Genomic DNA, 21,315 nt, shown 5'->3' with positions numbered 1-21,315 from the left:
TTGAACAGGCCTAGCCTGGGAAAAACAGTCTCTACGTGGCCAGATGCCGACGTTTGGGAACGGCTACACATGGACTGGGGTTATGTTAAGGACCAAGGCAATATCTTAGTAATTGTTGACGCAGATTCTGGTTGGATAGAAGCCTCTCCGCGGGAAATAGAACATCAGAAACAGTTAAAATATATCTTAGTCAAATCTTTGCAAGATTCGGAATACCAAATACTTTAGTATCTGATAATGGTCCTGAATTTGTAAGTGGTGAGCTTAAACAGTGGTGTGAATCACGGGGAATTAAGAAAATAGAATCACCCGTCTATCATCCAAGAGCTAATGGACTAGCTGAAAGAGCAGTTCAGACAGTGAAGCGGGCACTTCAAGCGTGGAGTCCCAACCTTAATGTGTAATTTGGAGCATTCCTGCAAAGGGCACTGATGACACATCGTAACACTTCAAAGACGAGGAGCAAAACTCCAGTTGAACTCTTGTTGGGACGCAGAGTGAGACTACCAGCAATAGCAGATTTCGACTTGTGCGAACCCATTCTGTTCAAGGCCAACGAAAACACAAAGACAGTTCCTGCTACCTTCATCATCAGGAAGGGCTTGAACACATCTTCCATACAATCCGAAAACTCAGCACGGACTATTCTAGTGAGCGACAACCAAATTGCTAGACTAGACGAGGACAATGTGAAAACTGAACCAGCAGTGGAGGAGACCATATCTCAATCAGAACAACTTCAGAGCACAGATGTGGGACCTTCACTTCAAGATGAAGCTTCTGCAGCCACATCATCTGCAGAGCACCAACAACCCGAAACCTCAGAGCCTCCACGAACATCAGCAAGAAACAGAAAACAACCCGACAGATTTGGAGAACCTATACCCACAAACTTGCTTAAAAAGGAGGAAGGATGTGATGGTTTCCAAGAAACATCAAGAAACTTAGAAGTTTTCTTTATTAAAGTTTCAAAGAACGAAAGAAGAACTTACCTGACGAACTTTTTTGCTGTGTCGATAAGTAATGGCCACAAAACTAAACTCAATTCTAATTTTGTTTGCGCTATCATTATCTTATTGACCTATCAATCATATGTCAGAAGCAAATTCTCCCACCAACAGAAACATGATTTTAACATCCACCGACCTCCAACTAATGAACTCGATTGTACCCAAGCCTTATATGATTCTCATGAAATGTTGATGAAAATAGAAAATCACCTCCGGGATTCGAAGTTAAGATCTATTCACATGCCAATCATGTAAAATATTTTTAGCTAATCTAAATTTTCTCTGTATATTTTCGCATAGATAACCACTATAAATACAAGCTAATTTTTGTATATTTTCAGTTCAAATTTTAATTTAAAATTCAACTTATTGAATTCTTTGACCCGTGTTATCGACCACGACAGATTTTCCACCTGCTCAATGCCAGAAATAGCTGAAAATGCGCATGCCAAGTTTGCGTTCTAGTATTTTTTATGCGAAGTTGCTGACTGGTGTTTCATAGCTGCGAAACTGTGAGCTGATCGTAGCTATTCTTCGGTGTCTATGGTTTTTTTACAATCCAACAGATTTGGATTGTATTGCTGTGTTGTCTTTTTTCTTAAGATGTTTTCTCATTTTTCTGATAACTTTCAGCGTTCGAAACGAGATAAACAGGTAAAACTCGGCGGGTATTAGGAATTAATAGAAGCTGGTCTTAATAAGATTCAATGCGCTTATAGTACTGAGGCTGCTGGTAACCTCTAAATAAAGTTTTTGACCTTAAAATTGTGTTGTTCGTTTTTCATGTTCGTTTTTTAGAACGGGTCTTCAATTGAAATTGGTTGAAACTCATAGTAGCTTAGTGAAAGCTGGAGATGCTTTTCATACCTGTTTTTTGAGGTCTATGTTATTGTAAAGCAAACTGAATTACAATTTGCCTTTTTTTTAGTTTTTGTGGACGCACCCCTTTTTCGCGTTTTTTAAATCTTCGGGAGTCATTGAATTGGTTTAAGGGCTTGATGATGGGTTACTGGATAGTTTTCTGAAGTATATGTTATTGGAATGCAAACCTAATTACAAATAATATAAATTTTCGGGTGTCTTAAGGCAAATAAATATTGTTTTAGGGCATGCATATAAGTGGTAGTTTTGAAGATATAGTTTTGAATATATTTGAAGAATAGTTTTAAAGATATTTTTATCCACAATTTTAAAAACTTTTTTTTTGAATTTTTTGTCCTTTTTCTAGGTTTTCAATCTTTACGTGTCAATGAATTGTTCAAAGGGCTTCAAGATGGGTTTCTGGATAGTCTGCAGTGGCAGCGAATTAGTTGAAGATATTATTATTAGCATCTATATCTGGGTAATACGAAGCGTACCGCTCGCTTGTTGTTTGAGAGCAATTTGCCGGAGGTTAGTCGATATGTTTTAAAGTCTAGTGGGCACAGTAGATAAATGTAGAAAGAGACAATAAGGCCGAACTCTAATGGACAGTAGAATTTTATTCTTTCACAGTTGTTTTATTTTGAGTGCTTTGCTACCTGAAACTGAGATGTAATATTAGAAATTGCTGAGATGCAGTCATAAAAAATTTGACTTTCCAAAAGTTATGCTAAGTGAAATCACATAAAGCAGTGTGTGTGTATACCCTTTTTAATTGTCGTTTAAATATGCAACTTTTTGGGTGATACTAATGACGCAGTTGTGTGTTGTGTGCAGGACATCTGGTGTGGCGACTGTATGAGACCTATGGTTTCCCGGTGGACCTGACCACTCTCATGGCAGAGGAAAAGGGTCTGGAGATTGACCAAGAGGGATACGAACAGGCCAGGCAACACTCAATTGTAAGTTTTTAATATCCGCCGTCAGCCTCTCAAACGGCTATTATTTAGGCGCTCTCCTTTTTTTACAATTCAAAGAATGTGAATTGTATTGGTGCGCTGTCTTTTTTAAGATCTGTTCAGGCTTTTTTCGGCTTTTCACGTCAGTGAGAAGTCAAATTTGAGTGGTTATATTGGTCACACTGAAATAGTAAAGAGAGCGAAAACTCGAGTAGGTTTGAGGCGTGACTTTTTTCAAAATACCTTGTGGAGTGACAAAATTGGTGTTTGAACAATTTGGCTTTATTCGAGATGGATTTTCAGGTGCGTTTATTTGACTTCTGTTTCCAGAGTTACCTCTCCTTCAGTGCTTTTGAGACGGTACATATGTGTTCTAATTGTGCCTATTTGCCTTTGCCTGAATTCATTAAGGGTCAGCTTTAAGTTTTATGACTTTAGCACTATTTGTCATAAAATATTAGTGAATTATAGTTTTTGCCCCTTTTTTTAAAATTATCTTTTGTCTTAACCTTTAGTGTCATTAATGACAGGTCTGATTGTTTGCTAATGCGGCATAAAATAATCTAATTAACGAGTCGAGTTAATAGCTAGTGGTTTTCATGACTTTGACACTAATTTTTCTCAAAAATGTAGAGTGAATTTTTGAGTTCTGTAAGTGTTTATTGTACCTTTTGATGTCTTATCATTGAATCTCATTGGGGATAGGTCTCTGATGCTGCTAACAGGTGCTAAGTTTATCGATTTATTCGTTTTTGTTCAAAGCTAGTGCTTTCTATTTCTTTGATACTAATTGTTTTCAATAATAATTACTGTTAAAGTTTTTTCTCTTGTCTTCTTTTATTCTGATACGTGTCCATATTTTACCTGTCTTTGACAGCTATGTTTTTTCCTTTCTCTTATTTTTTCATTTAGCTGTGTTGTGTTTTTATACTGTAGTTCCGTCCATCAGGCTTCACGTCTTGATTTCTTTTTCATTGCGTAGATGTGCCCTGTTAATGTCGTTACGTCTTTTTGTTTCGTTTTCCTCTAATTGTTAGATAGGGTTATTGCTGGGTGCAAGTATTCTATAGTAATTCATCATGGAAAGGTTTTGCTTTAAAAAACGGGCTTTTGACAGTGTTGATCGCTTCTACACCATTAGACCTTTCAATTTCAGTTGTTTGAAAAAATACAGTGTAATTTTCCTGCTTTCCTAGATTTTGAACATTTTTCGTATGTTTAACTTACTATTTAAATTGTGATGCCCGATAGGAAGCATTGATTTATGTTAATGGTACAAAACTCAGTTCTGTTGAGTTTTGATGCTCAATGGAAAGAGTTTTGATGATTTTCGATTTTAAGAACTAACATCGTCTTCTTCAGAGTTCCCCGTGTGTCCTTTTTTTTGCCAAGTATTAATAATATGGATTTTCATTTTTACTCTTTCTGTTCCATGTCTTCGGATTGCTGTTTTCCATGAAGATATTTAGTTCCTTGAATAGTTTCACTCGGCTCAGAATATTTGGCTCTAGCTAAAAAATATTACATGAACTGTCAATGCTTTATTATCAGTGAGCAATTTGATTATATGGTTTGACTGTGATGCTTGATGCGAAGGAATTATTCTAGATGATAACTCAAAACTGATTTTCTGTTAAATTATTTTTTTTTGTATCTTCCCTTTTTTTATATGTGTCCATATTTTGCCTGTCTTGGACAGCTATGTTCTTTCCTTTCTCTTATTATTTCATTTAGCTGTGTTGTGTTATTATACTGTAGTTCCGTCCATCAGGCTTAACGTCTTGATTTCTTTTTCATTGCGTAGATGTGCCCTGTTATAATGTCGTTCCGTCTTTTTGTTTCGTTTTCCTCTTATTGTTAGATGCGGTTATTGCTGGGTGCAAGTATTCTATAGTAATTCATCATGGAAAGGTTTTGCTTTAAAAAACGGGCTTTTGACAGTGTTGATCGCTTCTACACCATTAGACCTTTCAATTTCAGTTGTTTGAGAAAATACAGTGTAATTTTCCTGCTTTCCTAGATTTTGAACATTTTTCGTATGTTTAACTTACTATTTAAATTGTGATGCCCGATAGGAAGCATTAATTTATGTTAATGGTACAAAACTCAGTTCTGTTGAGTTTTGATGCTCAATGCAAAGAGTTTTGATAATTTTCGATTTTTAGAACTAACATCGTCTTCTTCAGAGTTCCTCGTGTGTCCTTTTTTTGCCAAGTATTAATAATATGGATTTTCATTTTTACTCTTCCTGTTCCATGTCTTCGGATTGCTGTTTTCCAAGAAGATATTTAGTTCCTTGAATAGTTTCACTCGGTTCCGAATATTTGGCTCTAGCTAAAAAATATTACATGAACTGTCAATGCTTTATTATCAGTGAGCAATTTGATTATATGGTTTGACTGTGATGCTTGATGCGAAGGAATTATTCTAGATGATAACTCAAAACTGATTTTCTGTTAAATTATTTTCTCTTTTTTGTATCTTCCCTTTTTTTATATGTGTCCATATTTTGCCTGTCTTGGACAGCTATGTTCTTTCCTTTCTCTTATTATTTCATTTAGCTGTGTTGTGTTATTATACTGTAGTTCCGTCCATCAGGCTTCGTTTTGATTTCTTTTTCATTGCTTAGATGTGCCCTGTTATATTGTTGATTGCTTCTATATCTTTAGACCTTTCAATTTCAGTTGTTTGAAATAATAGTATAATTTTCCTGCTTTCCTAGATTATAAAGAGTTTTCGTATGTTTAACTTGCTATATTACTTGTGATGGTCGATTGTGTTGTTCCGTCTTTTGGGCTTCCTTTTCCTCTTATTGTTAGATACCGTTATTGCTGGGTGCAAAGATTCGATAGTGATTGATCAGGGAATTGTTTTGCTTTATAGAGCGAGCTTTGACAGTGTTGATTGCTTCTTTATTTTTAGACCTTTCAATTTCAGTTGTTTGAAAAAATACAGTATAAATTTCCTGCTTTCCTAGATTTTAAAGATTTTTCGTTTGTTTAACTTGCTGTAATAATTGCGATGGTCGATGGGAAGGATTGATTCATGTTAATGGTACAAAACTCTTTTGATGCTCAATGCAAATTTTTTTTGATGATTTTTGATTTTTAGAACTAACATCGTCTTATTCAGAGTTCCTCGTGTGTCCTTTCTTGCCTAGTATTAATAATATGGATTTACATTTTTACTCTTCGTGTTCCGTGTCTTCGGATTGCTGTTTTCCGTTTGATTTTTAGTTTCCTGAAATTTTTCACTCAGCTCAGAGTATCTTACTCTAGCTTAAAAAAATTCCTTGAACTGTCAATGATTTAACATCAGTGAGCAATTTGATTAGTTCGTTTGACTGTGATGCTTGATGCGATGGAATGATTCATGATGATAACTAAAAACTGATTTTCTGGTAAAGTTATTTCTCTTGTCTTCCCTTGTTTTGATGTGTCCATTGTTTGCCTGTCTTGGAAAACTGTGTTCATTCATTTCTCTTAATAATTTTTAAGTAGCTGTTTGGTGTTATTATACTGTAGTTCTATCCGTCAGGCTTCATGTCTTGATCTCATTTTCATTGCGTTGATGTTCACTGTTATGTTGTTGTCTTTTGGGCTTTTTTGCTCTTGTTGTTAGACGCCTTTATTGCTGGGTGCAGGGGTTCGATAGTTATTGGTCATGGAATTGTTTTCTTTATAGAACGAGCTTCTGACAGTGTTGATCGATTTTCCGTGTTTTGGATTGCCTGTTGTCTGTTAAATTTTTTAGTTCCGGGATTATTTTCACTCAGCTCAGAATATCTTGCTCTAGCTAAAAAAAATTGCATGAACTGTCAATGATTTAACATCAGTGAGCAATTTGACAGTGTTGATTGCTTCTATATTTTTAGACCTTTCAATTTCAGTTGTTTGAAAAAATACAGTATGAATTTCCTGCTTTCTTAGATTGTAAAGATTTTTCGTATGTTTAACTTGCTATAATAATTGCGATGGTCGATGGGAAGGATTCATTCATGTTAATGGTACAAAACTCTTTTGATGCTCAATGCAAATTTTTTTGATGATTTTTGATTTTTAGAACTAACATCGTCTTATTCAGAGTTCCTCGTGTGTCCTTTCTTGCCTAGTATTAATAATATGGATTTACATTTTTACTCTTCGTGTTCCGTGTCTTCGGATTGGTGTTTTCCGTTTGATTTTTAGTTTCCTGAAATTTTTCACTCAGCTCAGAGTATCTTGCTCTAGATAAAAAAAATTCCATGAACTGTCAATGATTTAACATCAGTGAGCAATTTGATTAGTTCGTTTGACTGTGATGCTTGATGCGAAGGAATGATTCATGATGATAACTAAAAACTGATTTTCTGGTAAAGTTATTTCTCTTGTCTTCCCTTGTTTTCATGTGTCCATTGTTTGCCTGTCTTGGAAAACTGTGTTCTTTCATTTCTCTTAATTATATTTTAAGTAGCTGATTGGTGTTATTATACTGTAGTTCTATCCGTCAGGCTTCATGTCTTGATCTCATTTTCATTGCGTTGATGTTCACTGTTATGTTGTTGTCTTTTGGGCTTTTTTGCTCTTGTTAGACGCCTTTATTGCTGGGTGCAGGGGTTCGATAGTGATTGGTCATGGAATTGTTTTCTTTATAGAACGAGCTTCTGACAGTGTTGATCGTTCCATTTTCCGTGTTTTGGATTGCCTGTTTTCCGTTAAATTTTTTAGTACTGGGAATATTTTCACTCAGCTCAGAATATCTTGCTCTAGCTAAAAAAAATTGCATGAACTGTCAATGATTTAACATCAGTGAGCAATTTGATTAGTTGGTTTGACTGTGATGCTTGATGCGAAGGAATGATTCATGATGATAACTAAAAACTGATTTTCTGGTAAAGTTTTTTCTCTTGTCTTCCATTGTTTTGATGTTCGCATTTTGCCTGTCTTGGAAAGCTATGTTCTTTGCTTTCTCTTTTTACTTTTTCAACGAGCTGTGTGTTGTTATTTTACTGTAGTTCAGTCCGTCAGGCTTAATGTCTTGATTTCATTTTCATTCCGTAGATGTTCCCTGCTATGTTCTTCCGTCTTTTGGGCTTCTTTTTGCTCTTGTTGTTAGATGCCGTTATTGCTGGGTGCAAGAATTTGATAGTAGTTGATCATGGAATTATTTTGCCTTATAGAACGAGCTTTTGACACTTGATCGCTTCTACATCATTAGAACCTTCAATTGCAGTTGAATAAAAAATTTGTACAAATTTCCTGCTGTCTTAGATTTTGAACATTTTTCGTATGTTTAACTTACTATTTAAATTGTGATGCCCGATAGGAAGCATTGATTTATGTTAATGGTACAAAACTCAGTTCTGTTGAGTTTTGATGCTCAATGCAAAGAGTTTTGATGATTTTCGATTTTTAGAACTAACATCGTCTTCTTCAGAGTTCCTCGTGTGTCCTTTTTTTGCCAAGTATTAATAATATGGATTTTCATTTTTACTCTTCCTGTTCCATGTCTTCGGATTGCTGTTTTCCAAGAAGATATTTAGTTCCTTGAATAGTTTCACTCGGCTCAGAATATTTGGCTCTAGCTAAAAAATATTACATGAAGTGTCAATGCTTTATTATCAGTGAGCAATTTGATTATATGGTTTGACTGTGATGCTTGATGCGAAGGAATTATTCTAGATGATAACTCAAAACTGATTTTCTGTTAAATTATTTTCTCTTTTTTTGTATCTTCCCTTTTTTTATATGTGTCCATATTTTGCCTGTCTTGGACAGCTATGTTCTTTCCTTTCTCTTATTATTTCATTTAGCTGTGTTGTGTTATTATACTGTAGTTCCGTTCATCAGGCTTCGTCTTGATTTCTTTTTCATTGCTTAGATGTGCCCTGTTATATTGTTGATTGCGTCTATATCTTTAGACCTTTCAATTTCAGTTGTTTGAAATAATAGTATAAATTTCCTGCTTTCCTAGATTATAAAGAGTTTTCGTATGTTTAACTTGCTATATTACATGTGATGGTCGATTGTGTTGTTCCGTCTTTTGGGCTTCTTTTTCCTCTTATTGTTAGATACCGTTATTGCTGGGTGCAAGGATTCGATAGTGATTGATCAGGGAATTGTTTTGCTTTATAGAACGAGCTTTGACAGTGTTGATTGCTTCTATATTTTTAGACCTTTCAATTTCAGTTGTTTGAAAAAATACAGTATAAATTTCCTGCTTTCCAAGATTTTAAAGATTTTTCGTATGTTTAACTTGCTGTAATAATTGCGATGGTCGATGGGAAGGATTGATTCATGTTAATGGTACAAAACTCTTTTGATGCTCAATGCAATTTTTTTTGATGATTTTTGATTTTTAGAACTAACATCGTCTTATTCAGAGTTCCTCGTGTGTCCTTTCTTGCCTAGTATTAATAATATGGATTTACATTTTTACTCTTCGTGTTCCGTGTCTTCGGATTGCTGTTTTCCGTTTGATTTTTAGTTTCCTGAAATTTTTCACTCAGCTCAGAGTATCTTACTCTAGCTTAAAAAAATTCCTTGAACTGTCAATGATTTAACATCAGTGAGCAATTTGATTAGTTCGTTTGACTGTGATGCTTGATGCGATGGAATGATTCATGATGATAACTAAAAACTGATTTTCTGGTAAAGTTATTTCTCTTGTCATCCCTTGTTTTGATGTGTCCATTGTTTGCCTGTCTTGGAAAACTGTGTTCATTCATTTCTCTTAATAATTTTTAAGTAGCTGTTTGGTGTTATTATACTGTAGTTCTATCCGTCAGGCTTCATGTCTTGATCTCATTTTCATTGCGTTGATGTTCACTGTTATGTTGTTCTGTCTTTTGGGCTTTTTTGCTCTTGTTAAACGCCTTTATTGTTGGGTGCAGGGGTTCGATAGTTATTGGTCATGGAATTGTTTTCTTTATAGAACGAGCTTCTGACAGTGTTGATCGATTTTCCGTGTTTTGGATTGCCTGTTGTCTGTTAAATTTTTTAGTTCCGGGATTATTTTCACTCAGCTCAGAATATCTTGCTCTAGCTAAAAAAAAAATTGCATGAACTGTCAATGATTTAACATCAGTGAGCAATTTGACAGTGTTGATTGCTTCTATATTTTTAGACCTTTCAATTTCAGTTGTTTGAAAAAATACAGTATGAATTTCCTGCTTTCTTAGATTGTAAAGATTTTTCGTATGTTTAACTTGCTATAGTAATTGCGATGGTCGATGAGAAGGATTCATTCATGTTAATGGTACAAAACTCTTTTGATGCTCAATGCAAATTTTTTTGATGATTTTTGATTTTTAGATTTAACATCGTCTTATTCAGATTTCCTCGTGTGTCCTTTCTTGCCTAGTATTAATAATATGGATTTACATATTTTTACTCTTCGTGTCGTGTCTTCGGATTGGTGTTTTTCCGTTAAGATTTTTAGTTCCTTGAAATTTTTCACTCAGCTCAGAGTATCTTGCTCTAGATAAAAAAATTCCATGAACTGTCAATGATTTAACATCAGTGAGCAATTTGATTAGTTCGTTTGACTGTGATGCTTGATGCGCAGGAATGATTCATGATGATAACTAAAAACTGATTTTCTGGTAAAGTTATTTCTCTTGTCTTCCCTTGTTTTGATGTGTCCATTGTTTGCCTGTCTTGGAAAACTGTGTTCTCTCATTTCTCCTAATTATTTTTTAAGTAGCTGTTTGGTGTTATTATACTGTAGTTCTATCCGTCAGGCTTCATGTCTTGATCTCATTTTCATTGCGTTGATGTTCACTGTTATGTTGTTGTCTTTTGGGCTTTTTTGCTCTTGTTAGACGCCTTTATTGCTGGGTGCAGGGGTTCGATAGTGATTGGTCATGGAATTGTTTTCTTTATAGAACGAGCTTCTGACAGTGTTGATCGTTCCATTTTCCGTGTTTTGGATTGCCTGTTTTCCGTTAAATTTTTTAGTTCCGGGAATATTTTCACTCAGCTCAGAATATCTTGCTCTAGCTAAAAAAAAATTGCATGAACTGTCAATGATTTAACATCAGTGAGCAATTTGATTAGTTGGTTTGACTGTGATGCTTGATGCGAAGGAATGATTCATGATGATAACTAAAAACTGATTTTCTGGTAAAGTTTTTTCTCTTGTCTTCCATTGTTTTGATGTTCGCATTTTGCCTGTCTTGGAAAGCTATGTTCTTTCCTTTCTCTTGTTACTTTTTCAACGAGCTGTGTGTTGTTATTTTACTGTAGTTCAGTCCGTCAGGCTTAATGTCTTGATTTCATTTTCATTCCGTAGATGTTCCCTGCTATGTTCTTCCGTCTTTTGGGCTTCTTTTTGCTCTTTTTGTTAGATGCCGTTATTGCTGGGTGCAAGAATTTGATAGTAGTTGATCATGGAATTATTTTGCCTTATATAACGAGCTTTTGACACTTGATCGCTTCTACATCATTAGAACCTTCAATTGCAGTTGAATAAAAACTTCTGTACAAATTTCCTGCTGTCTTAGATTTTGAAGATTTTCGTATAACTTGCTGTAGTAGCTGTGATGCCCGATAGGAAGGATTGATTCATGTTAATGGTACAAAACCCAATTTTGATTTTTTAATGCTTGATGCGAAGAATTCTTTGATTATAATTTTTGACTTTCAGTACTAACAAATCTTTGGAGTTCCGCGTGTGTCAATTTTTGCCTAGTACAACAAAAAATGATTTAAAATTTAGCTAGAAAAAATTGCATGAACTGTCAATTATATAACATCAGTTAGCAATTTGATTAGTTGGTGACTGTGATGCTTGATGCGAAAGAATGATTCATAACACTAACGCGATATTGATTTTCTGTTAAAGTTTGTTGTCTTTTTCTTTGTTTTGGTATGTGTCCATATATTGCCTGGCTTGTAAAGCTATGTATGTTCTTTCCTTTCTCTTTTTTTTCAAATAGCTGTGTCTTGTTTTTATACTGTAGTTCGGTCCGTCAGGCTTCATGTCATGGTTTCATTTTCATGGCGTGGATATGCCCTGTTATAATGTTGTTCCGTCTTTTAGGATTCTCTTTCCTCTTATTATTAGATTCCGTTATTGCTGGGTGCAAGGATTTGATAGTGATTGATGAGGTAATTGTTTTGCTTTATAGAACGGGCTTTTGAGTGTTGATTGCTTTTACATCATTAGACATTTCAATTTTAGTTGTTTGGAAAATACAGTATTAATTTCCTGCTTTCCTAGATTTTGAGTTTTTTTGTATGTTTAACTTGCTATGTTAATTGTGATGCCCGATGGAAAGGATTGATTCATATTAATGGTATTTGTTGAGTTTTAATGCTCAATCCAAAGGGTTTTTTTTAATAATTCTTGATTTTTAGAACTAACAACTTCTTCTTTAGAGTTCCTCGTGTGTCAATTGTTGCCTAGTTTTAATAATATTGATTTACATTTTTACTCTTCCTGTTCCATGCCTTCGGATTGCTGTTTTCCGTTAAGATTTTTAGTTCCTTAAAATTTTTCACTCAGCTCAGAGTATCTTGCTCTAGCTAAAAAAAAAATTGCATGAACTGCCAATGATTTAACATCAGTGAGCAATTTGATTAGTTGGTTTGACTGTGATGCTTGATGCGAAGGAATCATTCATGATGATAACGCTAAACTGATTTTCTGTTAAAGTTTTTCCTCTTGTCTTCCATTGTTTTGATGTGTCCATATTTTGCCTGTCTTGGACAGCTATGCTCTTGCCCTTCTCCTTTTTTTTATTTAGCTGTGTTGTCTTAATATACTGTAGTTCCATCCACCAGGCTTCACGTCTTGATTTCTTTTTTCATTCCGTAAATGTGACCTGTTATAATGTTGTTCCGTCTTATTGCTTTTTCCTCTTATTGTTGCATATCGTTAAGGCTGGGTGCAAGGATTCGATAGTAATTGATCATGGAATTGTTTTGCTTTAGCTTTTGACAGTGTTAATCGCTTCTATATCATTAGACCTTTCAATTTCAGTTGTTTGAAAAAATACAGTATAAGTTTCCTGCTTTCCTAGATTTTGAACATTTTCCGTATGTTTTCCTTACTATTTTTAATGTGATGCCCGATAGGAAAGATTGATTCATGTTAATGGTACAAAACTCAGTTTTGTTGAGTTTTAATGCTCATTGCGAAGAGTTTTTTGATGATTTTTGATTTTTAGAACTATTGTGCCTAGTAATAATATGGATTTACAATTTGACTCTTCTTGTTCCATATTTTCGGCTGGCTGTATTCCGTTCAGCCGTTAAGTTTCATAGTTCCTTGAATGCTTTCACTCAGCTCATTTGAAAGTCCTCATTTTGCCTAGTTTTTAATAGTTTGCTTCTGTCATTTTCCTCGCGTAGAGTTTTCTACTAATGTTGCAGTTCCGTCTTTGGTCTTGTTTTTCCTGTTCATGTTAGGGTCGATTTTGCGGGACATGTTTCTGTTAGGGTCGGTTTTGCTTGAATTTGACATTGCGCTAGTCGCTTCTACATAACTGCACCTTTCAATTGCAGTTGTTAACTGAAAATTCTGTTTTAAAATTCCTGCTTTCCTAGATTTTGAAGATTTGTTGTTTTATTAACTTGCTATGACAATTCTGATGCCCATTGGGAAGTATTCATTCATTCTAATGGTACAAAACTCAATTTTGTTGAGCTTTGATGCTTGATGCGAAGAAATATTTGATGCTGATTGTTAGTGTGTCATCTGATTGCCTAGTATTAAAGAAATGGATTTACAATTTTATTCTTCTCGTTCCATGTTTTCGGATAGACGTTTACCGATTTTACTAGGCAGTTTTTACTCAGCTCAGAATATGTTGCTATCGCTAAAAACTTTTACATGAACTGACAATTCTTTATTATCAGCGAACAATTTGATTAGTTGGTTTGACTGTGATGCTTGATGCGAACGAATGATTCATGATGATAACTCAAACCTGATTTCCTGTTAAATTTTCTCGTCTTCCATTGTTTTGATGTGTCCGTATTTTACCTCTCTTGGAAAGCTATGTTTTTTCCTCTCTTGTTACTTTTTCGACGAGCTGTGTTTTGTTATTATATTGTAGTTCCGTCCGTCAGGCTTTGTCCTGATTTCATTTTCCTTGCGCAGATGTTCCCTGCTATAATGTTGTTCCGTTTTTGAGCTTCTTTTTGCTCTTGTTGTTAGATGCCGTTATTGCTGGTTGCAAGAATTTGATCGTAGTTGATCATGGAATTATTTTGCTTTATAGAACGAGCTTTTGACACTGTTGATCGTTTCTACATCATTAGACCGTTCAATTGCAGTTGAATAAAAAATTCTGTACAAATTTCCTGCTTTCTTAGATTTTGAAGATTTTTTGTATGTATAACTTGCTGTATTAACTGTGATGCCCGATGGGAAGGATTGATTCATGTTAATGGTACAAAACTCAGTTTTGTTGAGTTTTAATGCTCATTGCGAAGAGTTTTTTGATGATTTTTGATTTTTAGAACTATTGTGCCTAGTAATAATATGGATTTACAATTTGACTCTTCTTGTTCCATATTTTCGGCTGGCTGTATTCCGTTCAGCCGTTAAGTTTCATAGTTCCTTGAATGCTTTCACTCAGCTCATTTGAAAGTCCTCATTTTGCCTAGTTTTTAATAGTTTGCTTCTGTCATTTTCCTCGCGTAGAGTTTTCTACTAATGTTGCATTTCCGTCTTTGGTCTTGTTTTTCCTGTTCATGTTAGGGTCGATTTTGCGGGACGTTTCTGTTAGGGTCGGTTTTGCTTGAATTTGACATTGCGCTAGTCGCTTCTACATAACTGCACCTTTCAATTGCAGTTGTTAACTGAATATTCTGTTTTAAAATTCCTGCTTTCCTAGATTTTGAAGATTTGTTGTTTTATTAACTTGCTATGACAATTCTGATGCCCATTGGGAAGTATTCATTCATTCTAATGGTACAAAACTCAATTTTGTTGAGCTTTGATGCTTGATGCGAAGAAATATTTGATGCTGATTGTTCGTGTGTCATCTGATTGCCTAGTATTAAAGAAATGGATTTACAATTTTATTCTTCTCGTTCCATGTTTTCGGATAGACGTTTACCGATTTTACTAGGCAGTTTTTACTCAGCTCAGAATATGTTGCTATCGCTAAAAACTTTTACATGAACTGACAATTCTTTATTATCAGCGAACAATTTGATTAGCTGGTTTGACTGTAATGCTTGATGCGAAGGAATGATTCATGATGATAACTCAAACCTGATTTCCTGTTAAATTTTCTCGTCTTCCATTGTTTTGATATGTGTCTGTATTTTACCTCTCTTGGAAAGCTATGTTTTTTCCTCTCTTGTTACTTTTTCGACGAGCTGTGTTTTGTTATTATATTGTAGTTCCGTCCGTCAGGCTTTGTCCTGATTTCATTTTCCTTGCGCAGATGTTCCCTGCTAGAATGTTGTTCCGTTTTTGAGCTTCTTTTTGCTCTTGTTGTTAGATGCCGTTATTGCTGGGTGCAAGAATTTGATCGTAGTTGATCATGGAATTATTTTGCTTTATAGAACGAGCTTTTGACACTATTGATCGTTTCTACATCATTAGACCGTTCAATTGCAGTTGAATAAAAAATTCTGTACAAATTTCCTGCTTTCTTAGATTTTGAAGATTTTTTGTATGTATAACTTGCTGTATTAACTGTGATGCCCGATGGGAAGGATTGATTCATGTTAATGGTTGGTTCATGTTGTTGAGGTTTAATGCTTGATGCGAAGAATTCTTCGATTATAATTTTTGATTTTTAGAACTAAAATATCTTTAGAGTTCCGCGTGTGTCAATTTTTGCCTAGTATTAATAATATGGAATTAAATTTTTACTCCTCTTGTTCCATGTCCTCGAATTGCTGTTTTCCGTTAAGATTTTTAGTTCCTTGAATATTTTCACTCAGCTCAGAATATTTTGCTCTAGCTAAAAAAAATTGCATGAACTGTCAATGATTTAACATCAGTGAGCAATTAGTTGGTTTGACTGTGATGCTTGATACGAACGAATGATTCATGATGATAACTCTAAACTGATTTTCTGTTAAAGTTTTTCCTCTTGTCTTCCATTGTTTTGATGTGTCCATATTTTGCCTGTCTTGGACAGCTATTTTCTAGCCCTTCTCTTTTTTTATTTAGCTGTGTTGTCTTAATATACTGTAGTTCCATCCATCAGGCTTCACGTCTTAATTTCTTTTTTCATTCCGTAAATGTGCCCTGTTATAATGTTGTTCCGTCTTTAGTTCTTTTTCCTCTTATTGTTGGATGCCGTTGTCGCTGGGTGCAAGGATTCGATAGTAATTGATCATCGAATTGTTTTGCTTTATAGAACGACCTTTTGACAGTGTTGATCGCTTCTACATCATTAGACCTTTCAATTTCAGTTGTTTGAAAAATTACAGTATAAGTTTCCTGCTTTCCTAGATTTTGAACATTTTCCGTATGTTTAACTTACTATATTAAATGTGATGCCCGATAGGAAAAATTGATCCATGTTAATGGTACAAAACTCAGGTTTGTTGGGTTTTCATGCTCAATGCGAAGAGTTATTTGATGTTTTTTGATTTTTAGAACTAACATCGTCTTTGGAGTTCCTCGTGTGTCAATTTTTGCGCAGTATTAATAATAAGGATTTACAATTTGACTCTTCTTGTTCCATATTTTCGGATTGCTGTTTTCCCTTAAGCCGTTAAGTTTCTTAGTTCCTTGAATATTTTCACTCAGCTCATTTGAAAGTCCCTATTTAGCCTAGTTTTGAATAGTTTGCTTCTGTTTCATTTTCCTTGCGTATAGTTTTCTTGTTAGTGTTGCAGTTCCGTCTTTTGGTCTTGTTTTTCCTTTTCCTGTTAGGGTCGGTTTTGCTTGACATGATTGTGCTAGGGTCAGTTTTGCTTGAATTTGACATTGCGCTAGTCGCTTCTACAATTGTGTGTCAATTGTTGCCTAGTTTTAATAATATTGATTTACATTTTTACTCTTCCTGTTCCATGCCTTCGGATTGCTGTTTTCCGTTAAGATTTTTAGTTCCTTAAAATTTTTCACTCAGCTCAGAGTATCTTGCTCTAGCTAAAAAAAATTGCATGAACTGCCAATGATTTAACATCAGTGAGCAATTTGATTAGTTGGTTTGACTGTGATGCTTGATGCGAAGGAATGATTCATGATGATAACGCTAAACTGATTTGCTTTTAAAGTTTTTCCTCTTGTCTTCCATTCTTTTGATGTGTCCATATTTTGCCTGTCTTGGACAGCTATTTTCTAGCCCTTCTCCTTTTTTATTTAGCTGTGTTGTCTTAATATACTGTAGTTCCATCCATCAGGCTTCACGTCTTAATTTCTTTTTTCATTCCGTAAATGTGCCCTGTTATAATGTTGTTCCGTCTTTAGTTCTTTTTCCTCTTATTGTTGGATGCCGTTGTCGCTGGGTGCAAGGATTCGATAGTAATTGATCATCGAATTGTTTTGCTTTATAGAACGACCTTTTGACAGTGTTGATCGCTTCTACATCATTAGACCTTTCAATTTCAGTTGTTTGAAAAATTACAGTATGTTTCCTGCTTTCCTAGATTTTGAACATTTTCCGTATGTTTAACTTACTATATTAAATGTGATGCCCGATAGGAAAAATTGATCCATGTTAATGGTACAAAACTCAGTTTTGTTGGGTTTTCATGCTCAATGCGAAGAGTTATTTGATGTTTTTTGATTTTTAGAACTAACATCGTCTTTGGAGTTCCTCGTGTGTCAATTTTTGCGCAGTATTAATAATAAGGATTTACAATTTGACTCTTCTTGTTCCATATTTTCGGATTGCTGTTTTCCCTTAAGCCGTTAAGTTTCTTAGTTCCTTGAATATTTTCACTCAGCTCATTTGAAAGTCCCTATTTTGCCTAGTTTTGAATAGTTTGCTTCTGTTTCATTTTCCTTGCGTATAGTTTTCTTGTTAATGTTGCAGTTCCGTCTTTTGGTCTTGTTTTTCCTTTTCCTGTTAGGGTCGGTTTTGCTTGACATGAGTCTGCTAGGGTCAGTTTTGCTTGAATTTGACATTGCGCTAGTCGCTTCTACATAACTGCACCTTTCAATTGCAGTTGTTTACAGAAAATTTGTTTTAAAATTCCTGCTTTCCTAGATTTTGAAGATTTGTTGTTTTATTAACTTGCTATGACAATTCTGATGCCCATTGGTAAGTATTCATTCATTCTAATGGTACAAAACTCAATTTTGTTGAGCTTTGATGCTTGATGCGAAGAAATATTTGATGCTGATTGTTAATTTTTGAAACTAACATCATCTCTTGGAGTTCGTGTGTCATCTGATTGCCTAGTATTGAAGAAATGGATTTACAATTTTATTGTTCTTGTTCCATGTTTTCGGATAGACGTTTTCCGATTTTACTAGGCAGTTTTTACTCAGCTCAGAATATGTTGCTATCGCTAAAAACCTTTACATGAACTGGCAATTCTTTATTATCAGTGAACAATTTGATTAGTTGGTTTGACTGTGATGCTTGATGCGAACGAATGATTCATGATGATAACTCAAACCTGATTTTCTGTTAAATTTTTTTCTCGTCTTCCATTGTTTTGATATTTGTCCGTATTTTACCTCTCTTGGAAAGCTATGTTTTTTCCTCTCTTGTTACTTTTTCGACGAGCTGTGTTGTGTTATTATATTGTAGTTCCGTCCGTCAGGCTTTGTCTTGATTTCATTTTCCTTGCGCAGATGTTCCCTGCTATAATGTTGTTCCGTTTTTGGGCTTCTTTTTGATCTTGTTAGATGCCGCTTTTGCTGGGTGTAAGAATTTAATTGTAGTTGATCATGGAATTATTTTGCTTTATAGAACGAGCTTTTGACAGTGTTGATCGTTTCTACATCATTAGACCGTTCAATTGCAGTTGAATAAAAAATTCTGTACAAATTTCCTGCTTTCTTAGATTTTGAAGATTTTTCGTATGTATAACTTGCTGTATTAACTGTGATGCCCGATGGGAAGGATTGATTCATGTTAATGGTACAAAACCCAATTTTGTTGAGTTTTAATGCTTGATGCGAAGAATTCTTTGATTATAATTTTTGAGTTTTAGAACTGAAATATCTTTAGAGTTCGGCGTGTGTCAATTTTTGCCTAGTATTAATAATATGGAATTAAATTTTTACTCCTCTTGTTCCATGTCTTCGGATTGCTGTTTTCCGTTAAGATTTTTACTTCCTTGAATATTTTCACTCAGCTCAGAATATTTTGCTTTAGTTAAAAAAATTGCATGAACTGTCAATGATTTAACATCAGTGAGCAATTAATTGGTTTGACTGTGATGCTTGATGCGAAGGAACGATTCATGATGATAACTCTAAACTGATTTTCTGTTAAAGGTTTTCCTCTTGTCGTACATTGTTTTGATGTGTCCATATTTTGTCTGTCTTGGACAGCTATTTTCTTGCCCTTCTCTTTTTTTATTTAGCTGTGTTGTCTTAATATACTGTAGTTCCATCCATCAGGCTTCACGTCTTAATTTCTTTTTCCATTCCGTAAATGTGCCCTGTTATAATGTTGTTCCGTCTTTTGGCTTCTTTTTCCTCTTATTGTTGGATGCCGTTGTCGCTGGGTGCAAGGATTCGATAGTAATTGATCATCGAATTGTTTTGCTTTATAGAACGAGCTTTTGACAGTGTTGATCGCTTCTACATTAGACCTTTCAATGGCAGTTGTTGAAAAAAAAATTACGTATAAATTTTCTGCGTTCTTACATTTTGAAGATTTTTTGTATGTTTAACTTGCCGTATTAATTGTGATGCCCGATGGGAAGGATTGATTCATGTTAATGGTACAAAACTCAATTTAATGAGTTTTGATGCTTGATGCGAATTTTTTGATAATTTCAGAACTAACATATCTTCTTTAGAGTTCTCTAGAGAGTGGCAATTTTTGCCTTGTATAACAATTGATTTAAAATTCTACTCCTCATGTTCCATGTTTTCGATTTCTGTTTTCCGTTAAACTTTTTAGTTACTCAAAAATTTTCACTCAGCTCAGAATGTCTTGCTCTAGCTAAAAGAAAATGCATGATAGGTCAATGAAATAACATCAGTGAGCAATTTGATTAGTTGGTTTGACTGTGATGCTTGATGCGAAGGAATGATTCGTGATGATAACTGATTTCCTGTTAAAGTTTTTTCTGCCCTCCATTGTTTTAAGGTGTCCATATTTTGCCTGTCTTGGAAGGCTATGTTCTTTCCTTTCTCTTATTACTTTTTTAAGTAGTTGTGTTGTGCTATTATATTGTAGTTCTGTCCGTCAGGCTTCATGTCTTGATCTCATTTTCATTGCGTAGATGTTCACTGTTATGTTGTTCCGTCTTTTGGGCTTCTTCTTCCACTTGTTGTTAGATGCCGTTATCGATGAGTGCACGTATTCGATAGTGCTTGATCATGGAATTGTTTTGCCTTATAGAGCGACTTTTTCACAGTGCTGATCGCTCCTACATCATTAGGCCTTTCAATAGCAGTTGTTGAAAAGAAATTATGTATAAAGTTTTTACTTTCTTATATTTTGAAGATTTTTCGTATGTTTAACTTGCCGTTTAAATTGTGATGCCCGATGGGAAGGATTGATTCATGTTAATGGTACAAAACTCATTTTTGTTGAGTTTTGATGTTTGATGCGATTTATTTGATAATTTCAGAACTAACATATCTTCTTTAGAGTTCTCTAGAGTGTGTGTCAATTTTTGCCTATTATAACAATTGATTTAAAAGTCTACTCCTCATGTTCCATGTTTTCGATTTCTGTTTTCCGTTAAATTTTTTAGTTACTCGAATATTTTCACTCAGCTCAAATTGTTGTGCTCTAGCTAAAAGAAATTGCATGATAGGTCAATGAAATAACATCAGTGAGCAATTTGATTAGTTGGTTTGACTGTGATGCTTGATGCGATGGAATGATTCGTGATGATAACTGATTTCCTGTTAAAGTTTTTTCTGTCCTCCATTGTTTTAATGTGTCCATATTTTGCCTGTCTTGGAAGGCTATGTTCTTTCCTTTCTCTTATTACTTTTTTAGGTAGTTGTGTTGTGCTATTATAATGTCGTTCCGTCCGTCAGGCTTCACGTCTTGTTTTCTTTTTCCTTGCAAAGATGTGCCCTGTTATTATGTTGTTACCTGTTTTGGGCTTTTTCCTCTTGTTGTTAGATGCCGTTATCGCTGGGTGCACGTATTCGATAGTGATTGATCATGAAATTGTTTTGCCTTATAGAGCGACTTTTTCACAATGTTGATCGCTTCTACATCATTAGACCTTTCAATAGCAGTTGTTGAAAAAAAATTATGTATAAATTTTCTGCTTTCTTACATTTTGAAGATTTATTGTATGTTTAATTTGCTATATTAATTGTGATGCCCGATGGGAAGCTTCATTCATCTTATTGGTACGAAACTCAATTTTGTTGAGTTTTGATGTTTGATGCGAATTATTTGATAATTTCAGAACTAACTTATCTTCATTATATAT

At 34.6% G+C, this 21,315-nt stretch overlaps 1 protein-coding gene across 6 annotated transcripts in view; it reads left to right on the top strand.

Moving 5' to 3' along the window:
• Positions 1-21,315, top strand: part of LOC142343297 (alanine--tRNA ligase, cytoplasmic-like) — a 116,205-nt gene that overhangs the window by 31,708 nt on the left and 63,182 nt on the right. For all 6 annotated transcript variants that reach the window (XM_075395112.1, XM_075395110.1, XM_075395111.1 and 3 more), the window contains one exon: positions 2,709-2,833. In XM_075395112.1, coding sequence (XP_075251227.1) covers positions 2,709-2,833 — 125 coding nt within the window. The remainder of the gene's footprint in view (positions 1-2,708; positions 2,834-21,315) is intronic.

The sequence above is a fragment of the Convolutriloba macropyga genome, chromosome 7 (assembly GCF_964194025.1).
Source record: "Convolutriloba macropyga chromosome 7, txConMacr16.3, whole genome shotgun sequence".
Lineage (NCBI taxonomy): Eukaryota > Metazoa > Xenacoelomorpha > Acoela > Convolutidae > Convolutriloba > Convolutriloba macropyga.
This window is presented reverse-complemented; position numbering and strand designations above follow the sequence as displayed.